The sequence below is a fragment of the Electrophorus electricus genome, chromosome 3, assembly GCF_041902795.1.
Source record: "Electrophorus electricus isolate QZ-2024a chromosome 3, ASM4190279v1, whole genome shotgun sequence".
NCBI lineage: Eukaryota > Metazoa > Chordata > Actinopteri > Gymnotiformes > Gymnotidae > Electrophorus > Electrophorus electricus.
Window position 1 is genome coordinate 6492501 of NC_137499.1, and position 14349 is coordinate 6506849.

Sequence of the window (14349 nt, forward strand, 5' to 3'; positions counted from 1 at the left end):
AAGGCTCCGATGTTTCACTCGATAAAGAACGGGGGATGGGGTGACGAAGAAAAAAAAGTGTAAAAAGTTAAGAAGAGGAGGAGAAGAGAGGAGAGTGAAAGAAGAGAAGTAGAGAGAGAAAGATGGGAGGCGGAAGAGGAGAGTACTTTTAGGCTTGTTAAGGTATTCCAGAACCGGCAGTTCTCCCGTGGTTATATCGCCACCTGATCAGGCAAGAACTTGAATCAATCCGGATAAAATGCACTATAAAGAGGTTATATGATCAGTGACCTTACAAACACCCCCAGCCTCCCCAACGTTCCCACTGCTGGGAGCCGGGGGGGGGGGGGGGGGGGGGGTTGTTCGGCACGCTCTTCTGCCTTTGTGTTTTATTTCAAGGGTTACAGCACTTTCAAAGAGCCCGGTGCATTCCGCTAGAAACAAAACCCAGCGGAGTCACCAGTACGCTCCTTCCTTGTAACATGCCTGCTATTTCCTTAATCAAACGCAGAACGGGCTGACCTCTGACCTGTGGTGAGACACTTGCAGTAAGCAGCACTAACTCAGACGTGGCCTTACGGAAGAAACGTGACGCAGGAAACACGTGAACACGGAAGCCAAACGCATTTGCACAAACTAATTACTGACGTTGAATTATTCATCTTTCTTTGAGAGTAATAACATCACAAATGTTGAGAGCACGTAACAGGAGACAGTGGAGAGGGCTGGTCCCGCTGCCATTTCCATGTGTGTGGATTATTTTGTCTCTTTTACACACACACACACACACACAGAAAATACATGTACACATTCATACATACAGACATGCGCACGCACACACACACACACACATTTTTATCCTCACATCTTAAATCATTTCCAGCAAGCATGTTCCTCTCTGGCCAGCGTGCTGAGTGGAGCGGGCGGTGAGATCCTCACTTACAGTGGAGAGAGAGCAGCAGGGTAGCACCGCCTGGGTGAGATGAGAAACGCCTCTCACTCATTTCATCACTGAATTAATTACGGTTTGGGGCCTTCATTTGTTTTCAATTTGTCAGGCGCAGTTAAGTGCTTCAAAGAACAATTCTCATAAACATGAACCTCCCATGAATCCAAACATTTAGATACTGTTTCCTAATATTTTGACAAAATTGGTTAACCAAACCGGGATGGGGGGGGGGGGGGGGGGGGGCAGGTTATAGACTGTACTAATTAGTTTATGTACCAGGCACCAGAAATCGCATGCTAACACACTTTGTACTCGTACAACTGCAACTTTTACAACTCCTCCTAAAAAAGAATAAGGTAGGCTGAATGCAAATGGGTGGAGATGAAATATATTTGCTGTATATATTTCCAGGTTGGTTAGGAGGACTTCCTGCGTTTACCCCCCCCCCCCCACCCCACCCCACCTCCCACCCCCCACCCCGCCGCCCGCCAAAGGTGCCGAATGTAGAGCTGGTGAAGCTTTTGGCTGCCGGCCTGTAAGGAAAAAGGAATTCGTTCAGGCGCGAGAAGTGAGAGACAGGCGAGGAGGCTGCCATATGCAGCTCTGCCTTTGATCTGATAGGGCCACAGCGAGCTAATGACAGCTGGAGGTGTGAATATGCGCACACACGCGAGCGCGCACAGCACACAAAGCTGAGCAGCACAAACGCACAGCACTGACACGTTCCCAGCCTGTCTATTATCAGCACTGTGGTTTTGCATCTCTCTTTCTCTCTCTCTCTCTCTCAACCTCCAGTGCTAGACTGAGAAAATGCCAGAGAGACAGTAATATGCTTTGATTATTACTTATGCAAATCTGCCACAAAAGTACAATAAGCTAGGCCCCATCTAGACAGTCACATGTCTACTTGATACTGATTTTCTTCTGCTAAACAACCGGTTGTAAGCCCCCACAAATCCATCAATGGAGGAATAGACAGACCGATTATGGCTCTTTTGTATATCAGTAAGAACTTGAGAGGGGAATGTTTTGTCTGGATTTTGTGTGTAGGAGTAATGACTCAACCCCTGATTTCACCAATCTGTTCAGCGAAAACAAAACAACAAAAAAATCACCTCTACATAAGCGTCCCCTGTCCGCTGTATAAAACAGCCTAAATGGCCTGGAAGGTGTCACTGTGACCTCCAAAATGGTTAAAAACACAGATAACGATACAGAAATCGTGTTGTAGTCCTTAGTCTTTGGAGAACAGCAGGGCTACAAGTTACATAGAACTCTGTATGCAGTCATGCAAGTATCAAAAGCTTGAAAATAACCTCAGGTAGTCTAGAGCATTATAAAACTGAAAGAAAAATATAGTTTTTCTTTCATTTCCGATACCCCTCAACAAGTGAGGTTGTAATTACTAATCAGGAGAATTATGACCGCCTACCGAATTTCACTATTTTGCATAAAATTCCCTTGGCAAAAGAGACAAAAGAAATGGAGGAAAAAAACCAGAAATCATGCGTTTTTAATCTCCCATTAGGCTTCTTCTGCTTTCTTTCTTTTTAAATTCCCCGTTATTAACCCTCCTCTCCGCCATACGTCCAGAGAGCAAAATGTTTGGGTTTGGCGTGATAGGCAAACAAAGCACGGTGCTGCGTGCAGAACCACGTGCTCTGGCATCTAATCCCATTTCTGGAGTGGAGTGGGCACGTGCTGTAGCTGATGTACCCAGCGATGCCTTCGGCTGATAACGGGCATCGGAAGTCTTCCGTTTATCGAATCACGCCAGACTAATTGAAGGCAAAGCTCTATATGATTTGATATAAGTTCCATCTGCCCTCGACTCTGTGCCATTTGTGCATTTGCTCCTGACTTACTGATTCAGAATTGGGGGGGGGGGGGTCTCGAGAGCGATCCGCCCGTGGATGATTCACTTCGCGAGCTTTTCTCTGCAAACCTGAACTGCTAATCTTTGTCACCAAAAAAGCGCTCGGCATCTTCGCGTGGCGGAAAGCTCTTTGTATTCAATCGCCAGGCACAAACCCATCAAAGAGGCCTTATCTTCCCCTTAACCAGCCCCGTACTATGGAAATACAAATAATTTGAAGTGTGCTGGACCATTCTGACAACGAAATTTGCAAAAGGAAAAAAAAAAGATATAAGATAAGATAGTAGCTGGTAAGAGTGGATCTTTAAGGTCCAGTTAAGCTCTGCACTAGACAGGATGTTCAGCCTGTAGCTGAATGACTATATTAAGAGTAGCTATCACCTGGCGCTAGGGGTAAGCTCACTCCTGACAGCAGGAGTTTGTGTGGCTGGCTAAGTGAGCATGTAATGAACATTGTACAACATTTTCAAATGTAAACATCACCAACACTTACACACACACACACACGGGTAGTATTTGTACCCAAACAGCACTGCGTGCAGCGCATAAGGGATCTTAATCACACGGTTGCTTTTTCTCTGACTGTAATCATTGACTGCACCTCCTCAGTCATAAAATGAGGAGCAACCCCCTCCGCGCTCCTCGGCTCGGGGGCCCCTCAGCACACCTTATCGTGCTTAACCATAGGTCTCCCACATCAAATTACAGGAGCCGGGCTCTACAGCCGACCGCGGCCTTCGTGCCTATAGAGTGTAAATCAAAGGGGAGAAAATGCCCTAACCGCGCTCACGCCGCCGAACAAGCTTCTACATCTGTCGCACCATAAAACCAAGAGCCGTGCAAGGGTCCGGGCGAGCACTGGCAGCCAGCGGTCTGGGTGGAAAGAGAAAAAAACAGACGAGGAACTTGAAAGAAATAGAAAGAGAGATGGAGAGAAAGAGAGGGAGAGAATGTATCCTTCTGAGTGGAATGGAGATGAGGTGTAATTGAAAGAGATTGGACAAGGAGAGGCCGTTTCCATGGAGAACGAATTCCATCCGCTCCATGTCTAATTCAATATCTCCCAGAATAGGGATTTAAAAAAAAAACCAAAACAAAACAGAGCAGAGACTTCACGACTTCGTCTCGTTTATAACGTCGGCGTTTTGTCAGCCCAAAAAGACGAGGGACCCGCGCCTCGGTTTATTGACACGTCTTTCATTTTTAATTGAGCACGACGGGTGCATGTTGCCAGATATGTCCCAAACGAGAAAGCGTGTAGCAAATCCATCAGCCGCTCAAAGGCCCACATAAGCGGAATAAATCGTTGGCCAAACACAGCAGGTAACGTTCAGCGTTAACACGCATTAAGGAGGTTCTCTGCTTGTGCATGACTCATGACCAGAGTGCACCATTCCAAAGTTAAAATTCTTAGATGTTTGGGAAAATTAAATACTCACGCCAGGGCATGGAATCCAATAATAAAGGATGTCTTCCGGGTAGTATGTGCAGGAGTACACGAAAACACTCAGGTACTCCCACCTGCAAACAACGCAGCAGGTCTGAAACACGTGAGGAGGTGAAAAGAGGAGGAGACAGGCAGGGGTGCAGGGTGTTGTGGGGCAACAGACACTGGGGGGGTATTAGAGGGGATAGGGGGTGTACCTTCCGCTGCCAGAAAGGGGGAAAGGTCGTCTGTTGAGGGGAGCAGACTGCCATTTTCCTGGCGGCACTGGGACGCACCTGGCCCTGCTGTTTGCTACATACAACATTTGTTCGAAATCTACTTTAAACGAGTGTCTTTCGAGTACATTACCTGAACCTGCACGTTCACAAAAACACAAAAACCTATTGTGTTTTTTTAACCTTCAAAATAATCTTTGTTTTGTAGCAACAACTCTTTCAATTATTGCAGAGGTTGGCATTTAAAGTTTGGATCGGCCCCTGGGTCTGATTCCACCGACGGGAATGGCTTCCCCCTTTTCCCCAGACGCCTTAACAACATCTGCCCCCGACGCCCCGCCAGCAGAGGGCATGTGTGCGGCCCAGACGGACGGCCCCGCCCCCGCCGGATGGTGGCCGCTGCTGTCAGAGTGCGGCTTCCCGCAGGGGCGTGGCGGTGCGCCCCGTGGCAGGGTTTCGGGGCTGGAAGCAGGAATAGCTGCGCTCGTCCCGTGGGGAACGCAGGAGACAGGGTGCTGCGTGCCGTGACAGACACGCGGGCCACTGGTTAGCGGGCAGCAGCATGGCGTCGGGTGGCAGGAGTCAAATCAAATGAGGAGGAAGCGACGTTCTCCGAGCACGCCGTGACAAGCCCTGCGATTCATGAATAAAAGATGCGACCACACGCGGCATGTGGAGGGAGCGAGAGAGAGAGGGAGCGAGAGAGAGGGAGGTAGACTGTGTGCACATGTGTGTGAGGGAGGGAGAGAGAGCGAGAGACAGGGATGGTTGTGTGTATGAGTGTGTAGTGAGAGAAAGAGAGAAAGGGAGATACTGTTACATGAATCTGTGTGTGTGTGTGTGTGTGTGTGTGTGTGTGTAGGTGAGAGAGAAAAAGCTAGAACGAAAGAAAGACAGCACAAGCCTCTACTCTCTTTGTGGGCAGCGGCTTGTGTATTGAACCCCAGAGTTTCGGCAGTGTCTCGATTTTGGCTCGGGGGTGCAGCGCCCGAGCCGAGTGCTGGCGCTTGCTCTCGCGAGCAGATCTTTGGACGTTTCTCCCAAGCGCTCACCTGCAGGGTGTTGACGTGTTCTCGGCCCTGACGGCCCGTGCCGAGGGCTTTGAAAACGGATAACCGACGACCTCCTTCCACTGCGACTCCACTTGCCACTTCCCAGGCGGGCTGCCGTTGGAGACGTGGCCACGCAGTCCGGACCCTCATCACCCTGACTTCCCCCTTTGGAAGGGGCCGCGACGAAAGACCCGGGCCCGAAACACAGGGTCTTCCAGCAGGAGCCTGCTCCTCCCAGTGACAAAGTAAAAGCTCAGATCAGAACCAAAGACTCGACTCCGGAGGTTCTGAGTATGACGTGGACGGAGCAGCGCTCTGGTTAAAGTGGCAGTGGCCAGGGAGTGCCAGTGCGTTCCGCATTTTGGTAAAGCACTTGTCAGCTCTTTTCCACAGTGCTGAAATTGTTTCCTAATAGTGAGGTTTTATGGGGGCCAGTTTTTGAAGCAGCCCTTTGGATGTTTCCATTTTAAAGCGATCATTAAGGCCTGTTTGCCGTGCAGCTATTATCTTGCAGCAGGGTGAGCTTTCAAACAGTCACTCTTTCCATGTGAAACCACATGACATTGCTCACTGGAATACAACAGAAAACCAGGGCCTGATAAATAGATTTGACTAGTGTGCACTTCAGCCCAGTCAATATCACAGCTCGCTTTTTCTCTTCTGTATTACCATACTTCCACAAATTTGACCTCTGACCTAACCATGTTCACACACACACACATATAAAGCTCGATTGACAGCCTCTAGGAGTTCATGTGAACATCTGTGCTAACTTCGAGCTAGCACCACACAATGCTAACATCAAGTTAACGCCCACCACTGTGCTAATGTTGCGCTAAAGCTCCTTGGTGACTGTGCTCCACTGCGCTAACACTGAGCTAGCACTCCACCGCCACGCTGACCTATTCCAAAGCACGTTGCACCTCTGCACAGGCAAAAATGCATAACAGTAATATATTCATAATATTAATCATGGGATGAGTTATGCTTCCCATGACAGTAGAGGTAGCAGCAGGAGAAAGAGGTGTCCACACTAACAGGGTGGTGTCCAACTAACACAGGAGCTACACACTAACAGGGTGGTGGTGTCCACACTAATACAGGAGCGCCACACTAACAGGGTGGTGTCCACACTAACAGGGTGGTGGTGTTCACACTAACAGTGTGGTGTCCACACTAACACAGGAGCGCCACACTAACAGGGTGGTGTCCACACTAATACAGGAGCTCCACACTAACAGGGCGGTGTCCACACTAACACAGGAGCTCGACACTAACAGGGTGGTGGTGTCCACACTAACAAGGTGGAGTCCACACTAACAGGGTGGGGGTGTCCACAATAACACAGGGGCTCCACAATAACAGGGTGGTGGTGTCCATACTAACACAGGAGCTACACACTAACTCAGGACTGTTCTGTCTTTATCTACATAAACTGGTAGCTAATGTTGAGTGAGAGAATAACAGAACAAACACACTCCTTTCATGTACCATTTTATTGGACTTATATAGAAATACTTAAAAAAACAGGAAGTAGCACCATTACTTAAGTTTTACTTTATCATGTAGAACTTTAAATGTCAGAAAAATAAAACTCTTGATACATTTTTCAAATCTTGTTTCAGCAAATATAATATTAGTATTTGACCATGAGGTTAAAGGCCTTTTTTTATCATAAAATAAAATATACTTTGTTTTTAAACTTTGCTCAATAAAGTACTTTTACGCTCAAGTAACTTCACCTACATATACATAAACAAGTGGTAAACAAGCGTATTAAAATAGAAATACTAAAACTATAGTGGTGCAACAGAAGTCTGTAATAACCACTGGAATCTAATTCATACAAACTTTAGAAAGCATAAACAGTTTCCTTTTGTCCAACTTACTAAGTTTTATACATTTGAATGTTTTGTAATAATATAGAATAAAATATGCTTTATATTACTGAATAAAAAAGACGCTGGGTGAAACGGATTTAAAAGACTTTTTTGCTGAACCTATAAACCCTGTCCCAACAGAATACTGTTAAATGCAAGTACACATTGTCTGCTGAACATCCATCCACATTGTGTGTGATATTAAAATAATACAGTGTGTTCATTGCCATAAGGCCATACTAAAAAATAAAAGATATTTTAACCCAGCTACAAAAAAGTTCACTGAACTTAAATTAAAATATCTGTAAACATCTTTGCAATACGAAATATAATTTTTCAAGTCAAAAAAGAATAAAATACTTCAATCTGTATTAATGTAATTAATATTTAAAACTTTCAATTTTGTGGATTCCTTTCTTCTTCTTCTTCTTCTCTTCTTTTTTTGATCTATACATATATGGAGGATATGTTGTTACTCTCCCTCAGATAAGTTGACCTAGACGCTGCAGTCTCTTGACCATCAAGTCTGTTAATGCTGTTAGAATAGAAGCCCTCGAAGCCCCGCACTGTTAGGTCACAGGCCTCGTTCACCAGCAGTCCACAGACGTCTCGGGTACCTCTGGTGAGACTGCTGTCCGTCTCAGAACTCCATTGATGTCTGTGTACATTTCACTAGAACTATTGATTACTAGGCTTTAATATTTAAAACATGCATTAGATGATGAAAATATTTGTCCCAAGCTACAGTACATTATAAACACTTACGCCGGAGCCCTCTGTCGGGTGTGCCTGTTTGCATACTGCAGCTATACATACATATGTATATACATGTGGGATAAACGTGGTATTAGGAGTTTCGGAAAGCCAGGAGTCTTTAGTTGAATGGTCTGTTGTGGTTTGTTGCTGTTGTAGTCACAGGGCACGCGACATTGTCGCAATTTATTTTTTTTCTTCACTTGTTCGTTCGTTTTTGTTTTTCTTCTATGAAAATATACGTATCGCCTGAGTAACTGCAGCATGGCAGACGGGGCACTCTGGGTCACTGCGCTCGCAGATGCGGTTGGCACACTCCATGCAGAAGAGGTTATGGCCGCAGGGCACCAGGGCGGCTATCACCTCGCTCTCGAAGCACACCGAGCAGTCCCGGCTGCCCTTCCGGCTCGTCCCCGAGGAAGAGGAAGATGAGGAGGAAGAGGAGGACGAGGAGGAGGCCGAGGAGTCGGACGGCACCCCGGGAAGGTGGGTGGCCACAGTGCTGGCCGAGTATCCCGGGAAGGTGAGCGAACCGCCGCCCGGGTCACTGCGCACCCGCCGGGCCAGCGGGTGCTCGCCGGTCCCGCCCACGTGGTGCAGGGGCGGGGACAGCCGGGGCTGGGCAGCACAGCCCACTCCGTTCCCCCGCCGCTGGTTGGCCAGCATGCCGTTGGCGTTGCCGGAGGCATTGGCATGGAAGATGGAGGAGGGCGTGGTGGTGGAAGGGGCCCCACCCCGCTCGTACTGAGACCACATCAGGCCGGGCGGCGCAGGGGTGGGGTCGAAACCGGGAGAGCACTCGAAGGCCAGGTCAGCGCAGTCGGGCGATATGACGTCACCGCCGTAGACGAATGCGTTGGCGTTGGCGTTGACGCTGATGTTCAGGTTGTTGTTGTTGTTGTTGCCATTGCTGGAGGCCGTGTAGCTGAGCGCGGGGCTGGGTGGACTGTAGTCGGCCAGCCGCGAGCTGCTGTTGGTGCCGAAGTACGAGTCGGTGGAGGCGCTCCCCAGGGAGCTGGAGCTGTCGTTGCGGTAGTTGGAGAAGGGCTTGCGGCCCGAGGTGGGCGTGACGCCCGAGCCAGGCTTGCTCCACAGGCTGGCATGGCCGTGCAGCTCAAAGCCCACGTCCGTGCCGTTGGCGTGGAAGTCGTTCTCGTCGGCGAACTCAATCAGGCCGCCGGTGCGCATGGCGATGTGTGCCTCGATCTCCTCGCGGGCCCTGTCCACGTTCTCGGGCATGCCCGTCACCTCGAACACGGGCTCTTTGTCCCTGCTGGGTGTCACGATGTAGGTGTGTGTCTGCTGCTGGATGCGTTTGATGGTGGCGCCCTTGGGTCCCACCACCAGACCCACCACCCGGTAGGGCACCCGCACCTGGATGGTGGTCTGTCCCGGTAGGTTGGGCGGCCCGGGCACTGCGGTGCTGCCGTTGAGGGTGCTGTTTTTGTTCCGCGAGGCGCGGATCATGGAGAAGTGCTCTGCCGCAGAGATGATCTCCCTTCGAGCCATGGCTACATCCTCCCTCCTGCCGGTCACAACAAAGACGGGCTCCTCCCCTCGTACCGGAGTCTTGATATAGGTGTTGGTCTTAGCGCGCAGGGCTTTAATTTTGCAACCTACATTTGAAAGAATTGTAAAATGAAAACCAAAAAAGAAAAAAGAAATAGGAAAGTCTTGTGTAAAAAATGGCTAAATAACGTGAGACAAACAGGCAAACTAACAAGAGGTTGCTCTGTGATGCTGGTGCGGCTGCAGCTAAGGGCAGATGTGTGTGCCTCCCTAGTGCAGCAACATCTAGGGACGACGGTTCACTTTAAAAAAAAAACAAAAAAACAAAAAAAACCAAACCAAAACAAAGAACAGCATAAATTCAAACCACATGCTCGATACATGACATGCAGCCATCCAGGTCAAATATAGCATGGAAAAAAAAAACGGACGAGAATTCTGGATTTTCCTACTGGGCAAAATAGATCAGACATTCACATTTCATCCAGGAAAGAAAGGGCTGTGTTTTACATATTCAAAGCTTTAGAGAAAACCTACCTGCCATTTGCTACTTTTTAAAGATAGCACGGTTTCTAGATCCGTTACAAATCCGCTCTAAATAGCAAGGCTGTTGGGATCAGTGTAAACAAAGACCACGGAAGGCAAAACAGTTCGTGTTGTATGACAGAACTCGCCCTTTTAGAAGGATGGTGAGGATAGCTGTCTGGCTAAGTGGGACAACGTGACAGAGAGAGAGAGAAAGAGAGAGTGGCCCGAAATATCCACTTCTGCTCTGCCCGACTCTCTTTACTGAACGAGCGGCCACAGAGAGGACAATGCGGCCGCTGAAACGGGCTGCCGTGTCTGTTTCCACCTGAAAACGAGCCGAATCATAACCGCCGAGCAGGCGGCAAATTCATGGCGACTGGCAAGCCTCTGGCCCGGAGTGGAGCGTGGCTTTGAACAAAAGAAGATAGCGAGCCTACCTTGCCTGCCGACAATTTCGGCAACGTGTTCCGAACTGGGGACGGGAACGCATTCGGTCATGTTGACGCTCTTTTTCCTCGGCTCGTTGTCATACACGGAGCTTTCATCAGTATCCAAGCCGAGCAAAGAAAGCTGATCCAGCGCGATCTGTAGAGCTCTTTGGTCGTCCAAGGCGTCCCCCTGGCTGCTGCCATTCCGCTCCATGTCAGCAAATAGTGAACTAGGCATCTTTGATTATTTTGCAGTCACTGGGATCAACAACAACAGACAAAAAAAAAAGAGGTAACACTACGGAATAAGGGTAGGGACCTAGCAGGAAGAAGAACCGAGGCACCCGGTCTTAAAGCCCCTCGCGCTAATCAGTGCCCTTCCTGTCCTGGCAGTTAAAAATGTGGAGAGGGGGGGGGAAATCAGTGCAATCCGACCTGTGCCCACAATCTCTGCACCCCGAGTGCCGAATTTTCCCCCCAAGACGCACGGAACGCGTATTCCGGAGTGCTGGGTTGTCGGAATGCCGGCGGTGGCGATACTCCTTCGAAGAGCCCCTCCCTGGCTCGCGCGTTCGCTCGCTCACTCGCTCGCTCGCTCTCAGCGCGTTGCCGTTTTCTGTCTGAGCCGCTGCAGCCAGACGCGGCACTGCTGGGGGATATGCGCGAATGACGTCAGCGCCCGGGCAGGGACGGTGCGGCGCGGCTCCGGATTTGCATACGCCGAGCTGATTGGACAGATCCGGCTGGAAGGGCGGCTACCGAGTCGACCAGCCGTCGGCTCCCCGCCCTTCTTTGTTGTCCCATCAAAACACCAACATGCAGATTTTAATAAAGACGTTTAGTTTTAGAAGTTAATTTTAATTTTTACTTTTGATGGGGAGGGTGAATATTTCTGCGTAAGAGTGATAAACAAGCCTGCTGGTCATTTCTATAGCCGATTAGCCTTTATTCTTGAAACGTAACGCATGCTCGACTATTGTGTGACATCATTGCCCTGACTGCCTAGTGCTTCTTGCCTATTGATTTTGTATTAGACTGATCAGTGCTATTCAAGTCGCTTACGTGAAAGTAGCCTAATCAATAGAGCCGTAGCCTACAAATATAGAAAAGATGACATCACTCAGCCTTGGTTTGGGTACAGTCTACTGTAATTACATCGTTTTTATTGAGTAGCTTGTAAACGCATCTCTTCAGGTCAGCTGACTTCACTGTCCTTATCTGTGGGAGAGACAGTGCGTTTTATGTAGGCTATTGACCCCTGGGAAACGACATTAATGTTTACGGGCATGCATATACATTGTGCAAAATGCTAAGAAAGAATGATACGACGCCCACAATGCTACTTTATTCACATCGCCAAACTCAAACGCAGCTAATCTTTCCAGTTTTATTTAATAGAAATTACATGAACAATTTCTGCGAGAAATTCTGCTTGGGGAACAAGCCCAGACATGATCTTGTTTCCTGGAGTTTGGTGCGCTCTCTCTGTCTCTCTCTCTCTCAGATTAGTTTTTGGCACATAGAAACATTGCGGTTCCAAAAAGAATTATTACAAAAATGAAACAGATTGCCATTTTCCCGTTTTAGTGAAATGTGCGCAGAACCAAGTCGTCTGTCCAATAAACACTGCTGCCCCTTCCGACATTCGAGGAAACCTTCAAACAACTAGCAAGTAATTGCTGTGTTCAAACACATCTCACTTCCTCGGGATGTCAGTATGTTAACACCATCGCTGGGAACACCTGGCAAATGGACCTCGATGCAAGGGGAAAAAGTTACTGCACTCAAAACAGCCCGCTGTTGCATCTTAGAATTATGTGGCCTGCTTTACTAGGGTAAGCACTGACCAGAGATCACTAATGGCAAAAACAAACAGACGAGCAAGCCAAACACGACAGCAGCGAAATGCACTGGCATAAAGGATTAGCGGGAAATGACAATCTACGACCAGCAACGTTAACAAATCCTGAATCTTATCGATAATTGAATTAAGTGTCCATCAAATCGAAACTGATTTCAGTCCTTGAAACAGCAAACGTTTCAAAAGGATTGCCCAATCAATACCACCTTCACATCACACGCGAGCTGGTGGGTTAGACACCAGCACTGCGCGGTCCGTCGCGTCCCCACCGGCGCAGGGGTGACGGTGGGTGATGGTGAGGGGAGGGTGAAGGGGAGGGTTAGGCTCCATTGGCAGGGCTTGCTGAAGGTCCCCCCGCCGCTCCTGCATCCAGAGGCCAACGCGCCTTTTGTGGTCCGAGCGGGAAGACAGGACGGGGGGAAGGGGGTCGCGCTTTTTTTTACACAAAGAAAATTTTAAACCGATTCAAGCGCATTGAAACGAGAAGCGGTGGCTTTGTCACCTCAGTCCTGGGGAACAATAGGTATGCTAATATTAACAGCCCCCGAACCTGAGAATGTCCGCCGAGGTGCTTATTTAACGCTCAACGCTTTTTACTTTTTTCTTCTTCTCTCACTCGCGGTTTTTTTTTTTTTTTTTTTTTTTTTAGCTGGCCGTGCGCAGAAGGCACACCGACGAACACGTGGAGGTTTATGCGAACTCCACATGTATGACATTTGATTATCTCTGAGATATTTGCACAACTCAAGTCCTCAGCGTTATGATTTGTGGCTAGAATGCAGGAAAAGAAAAAAAAACGCATGCACGCACACTTGTAGACTGGAGCGCAATATGTTGGCTAATGATGAGAAAGGAAAATACATTTAAACGGACAACATAGGATCAAATTTACCGATTCACAAGTCGTTCTGAAATAACCGTCTCTGAATTCACATGCAGCTGTTCACTTGAAATATGGGTCATCTAAACACACTTTCCAACATAATGAAAATAATGTAAATTCTGAAGCGAATTGCAGTACTTGTTTTTTCTTGCCATTGAATCGTTACATTATCTCCGTAGGCTCATACCGTTCGCCTACTGTTCATGTAACTATTGCTAAATATTATCTTACAAATTCGGTGTGGCAATCAGTAGAATCTAAAGCCAAGCATTTGAAAAACAAAGTTCTTCCTTTGTTACAGCTAGCAGCTTCTCAGTTAGCTTCGCTCGCACGCACGCACGCGCGCGCACACCCACCAACTACAAACCACCTCATTCCACACTGATTTTAGTAGTAGTTGTGACTGGTGTTTTCTTGTTCAGATGTGCAACATCACAATAAAGTGACCTTTTGACTTTTACAATAACATTTTTTTTTCTGGTTAAGATCTGTTTAATATAGTTTAAATGCTTCATTAATATTAATAATGGCTCTGATCCAGGCGAGTTCTCCTCTTCTGCTCTTCAGCGACGAGCTCCTGTCTCCCACTGTTTAAATGAGATTTAGCCCATTTTGTCAACATAACACTCGAAAAGTGCGCAAAAATCACTATCTGATATGTCCGAGAGCTTAGAGTTGCATTGCATCAGTGTTTTTATTTTGCAAGAAGTGTGCGCTTGTACGAGGTGTTAAGGATATTTCACACTGGCCTGGAAGAGCGGTTTGGGAGGACAGCCTTTGTTCCCCTGCGGGCGAGCTTTCCCCGAAGACGGGCCTGCTCACATAAAGACCCTTCTGGAGACGCACGCAGGCCGGGACGCTGAAGGTACCGTTCCACCCTTCGGTGGCAAGGGGTTCAAATGAGGTGAAGGGGGTCTGGTGCAGTGGAGCTGTGAACCTGTGCCATGGCAGAGCTCCTCCAGCGGATTCGGACAGGATGGCCGGGCTGG

General features: G+C 48.2%; 1 protein-coding gene across 1 annotated transcript; it reads right to left on the minus strand.

Annotated features, from left to right (window-relative positions):
• Positions 1-6995: 6995 nt before the first annotated feature.
• Positions 6996-13111, minus strand: mex3b (mex-3 RNA binding family member B). The gene is made up of 2 exons (XM_027019832.3): positions 10626-13111; positions 6996-9767 (listed from the first exon to the last, which is right to left on the minus strand). The coding sequence occupies exons 1-2, from the start codon at positions 10852-10854 to the stop codon at positions 8380-8382; spliced, it is 1617 nt and encodes a 538-aa protein (XP_026875633.2). The 5' UTR covers positions 10855-13111; the 3' UTR covers positions 6996-8379.
• Between the last annotated feature and the right edge of the window lie 1238 nt (positions 13112-14349).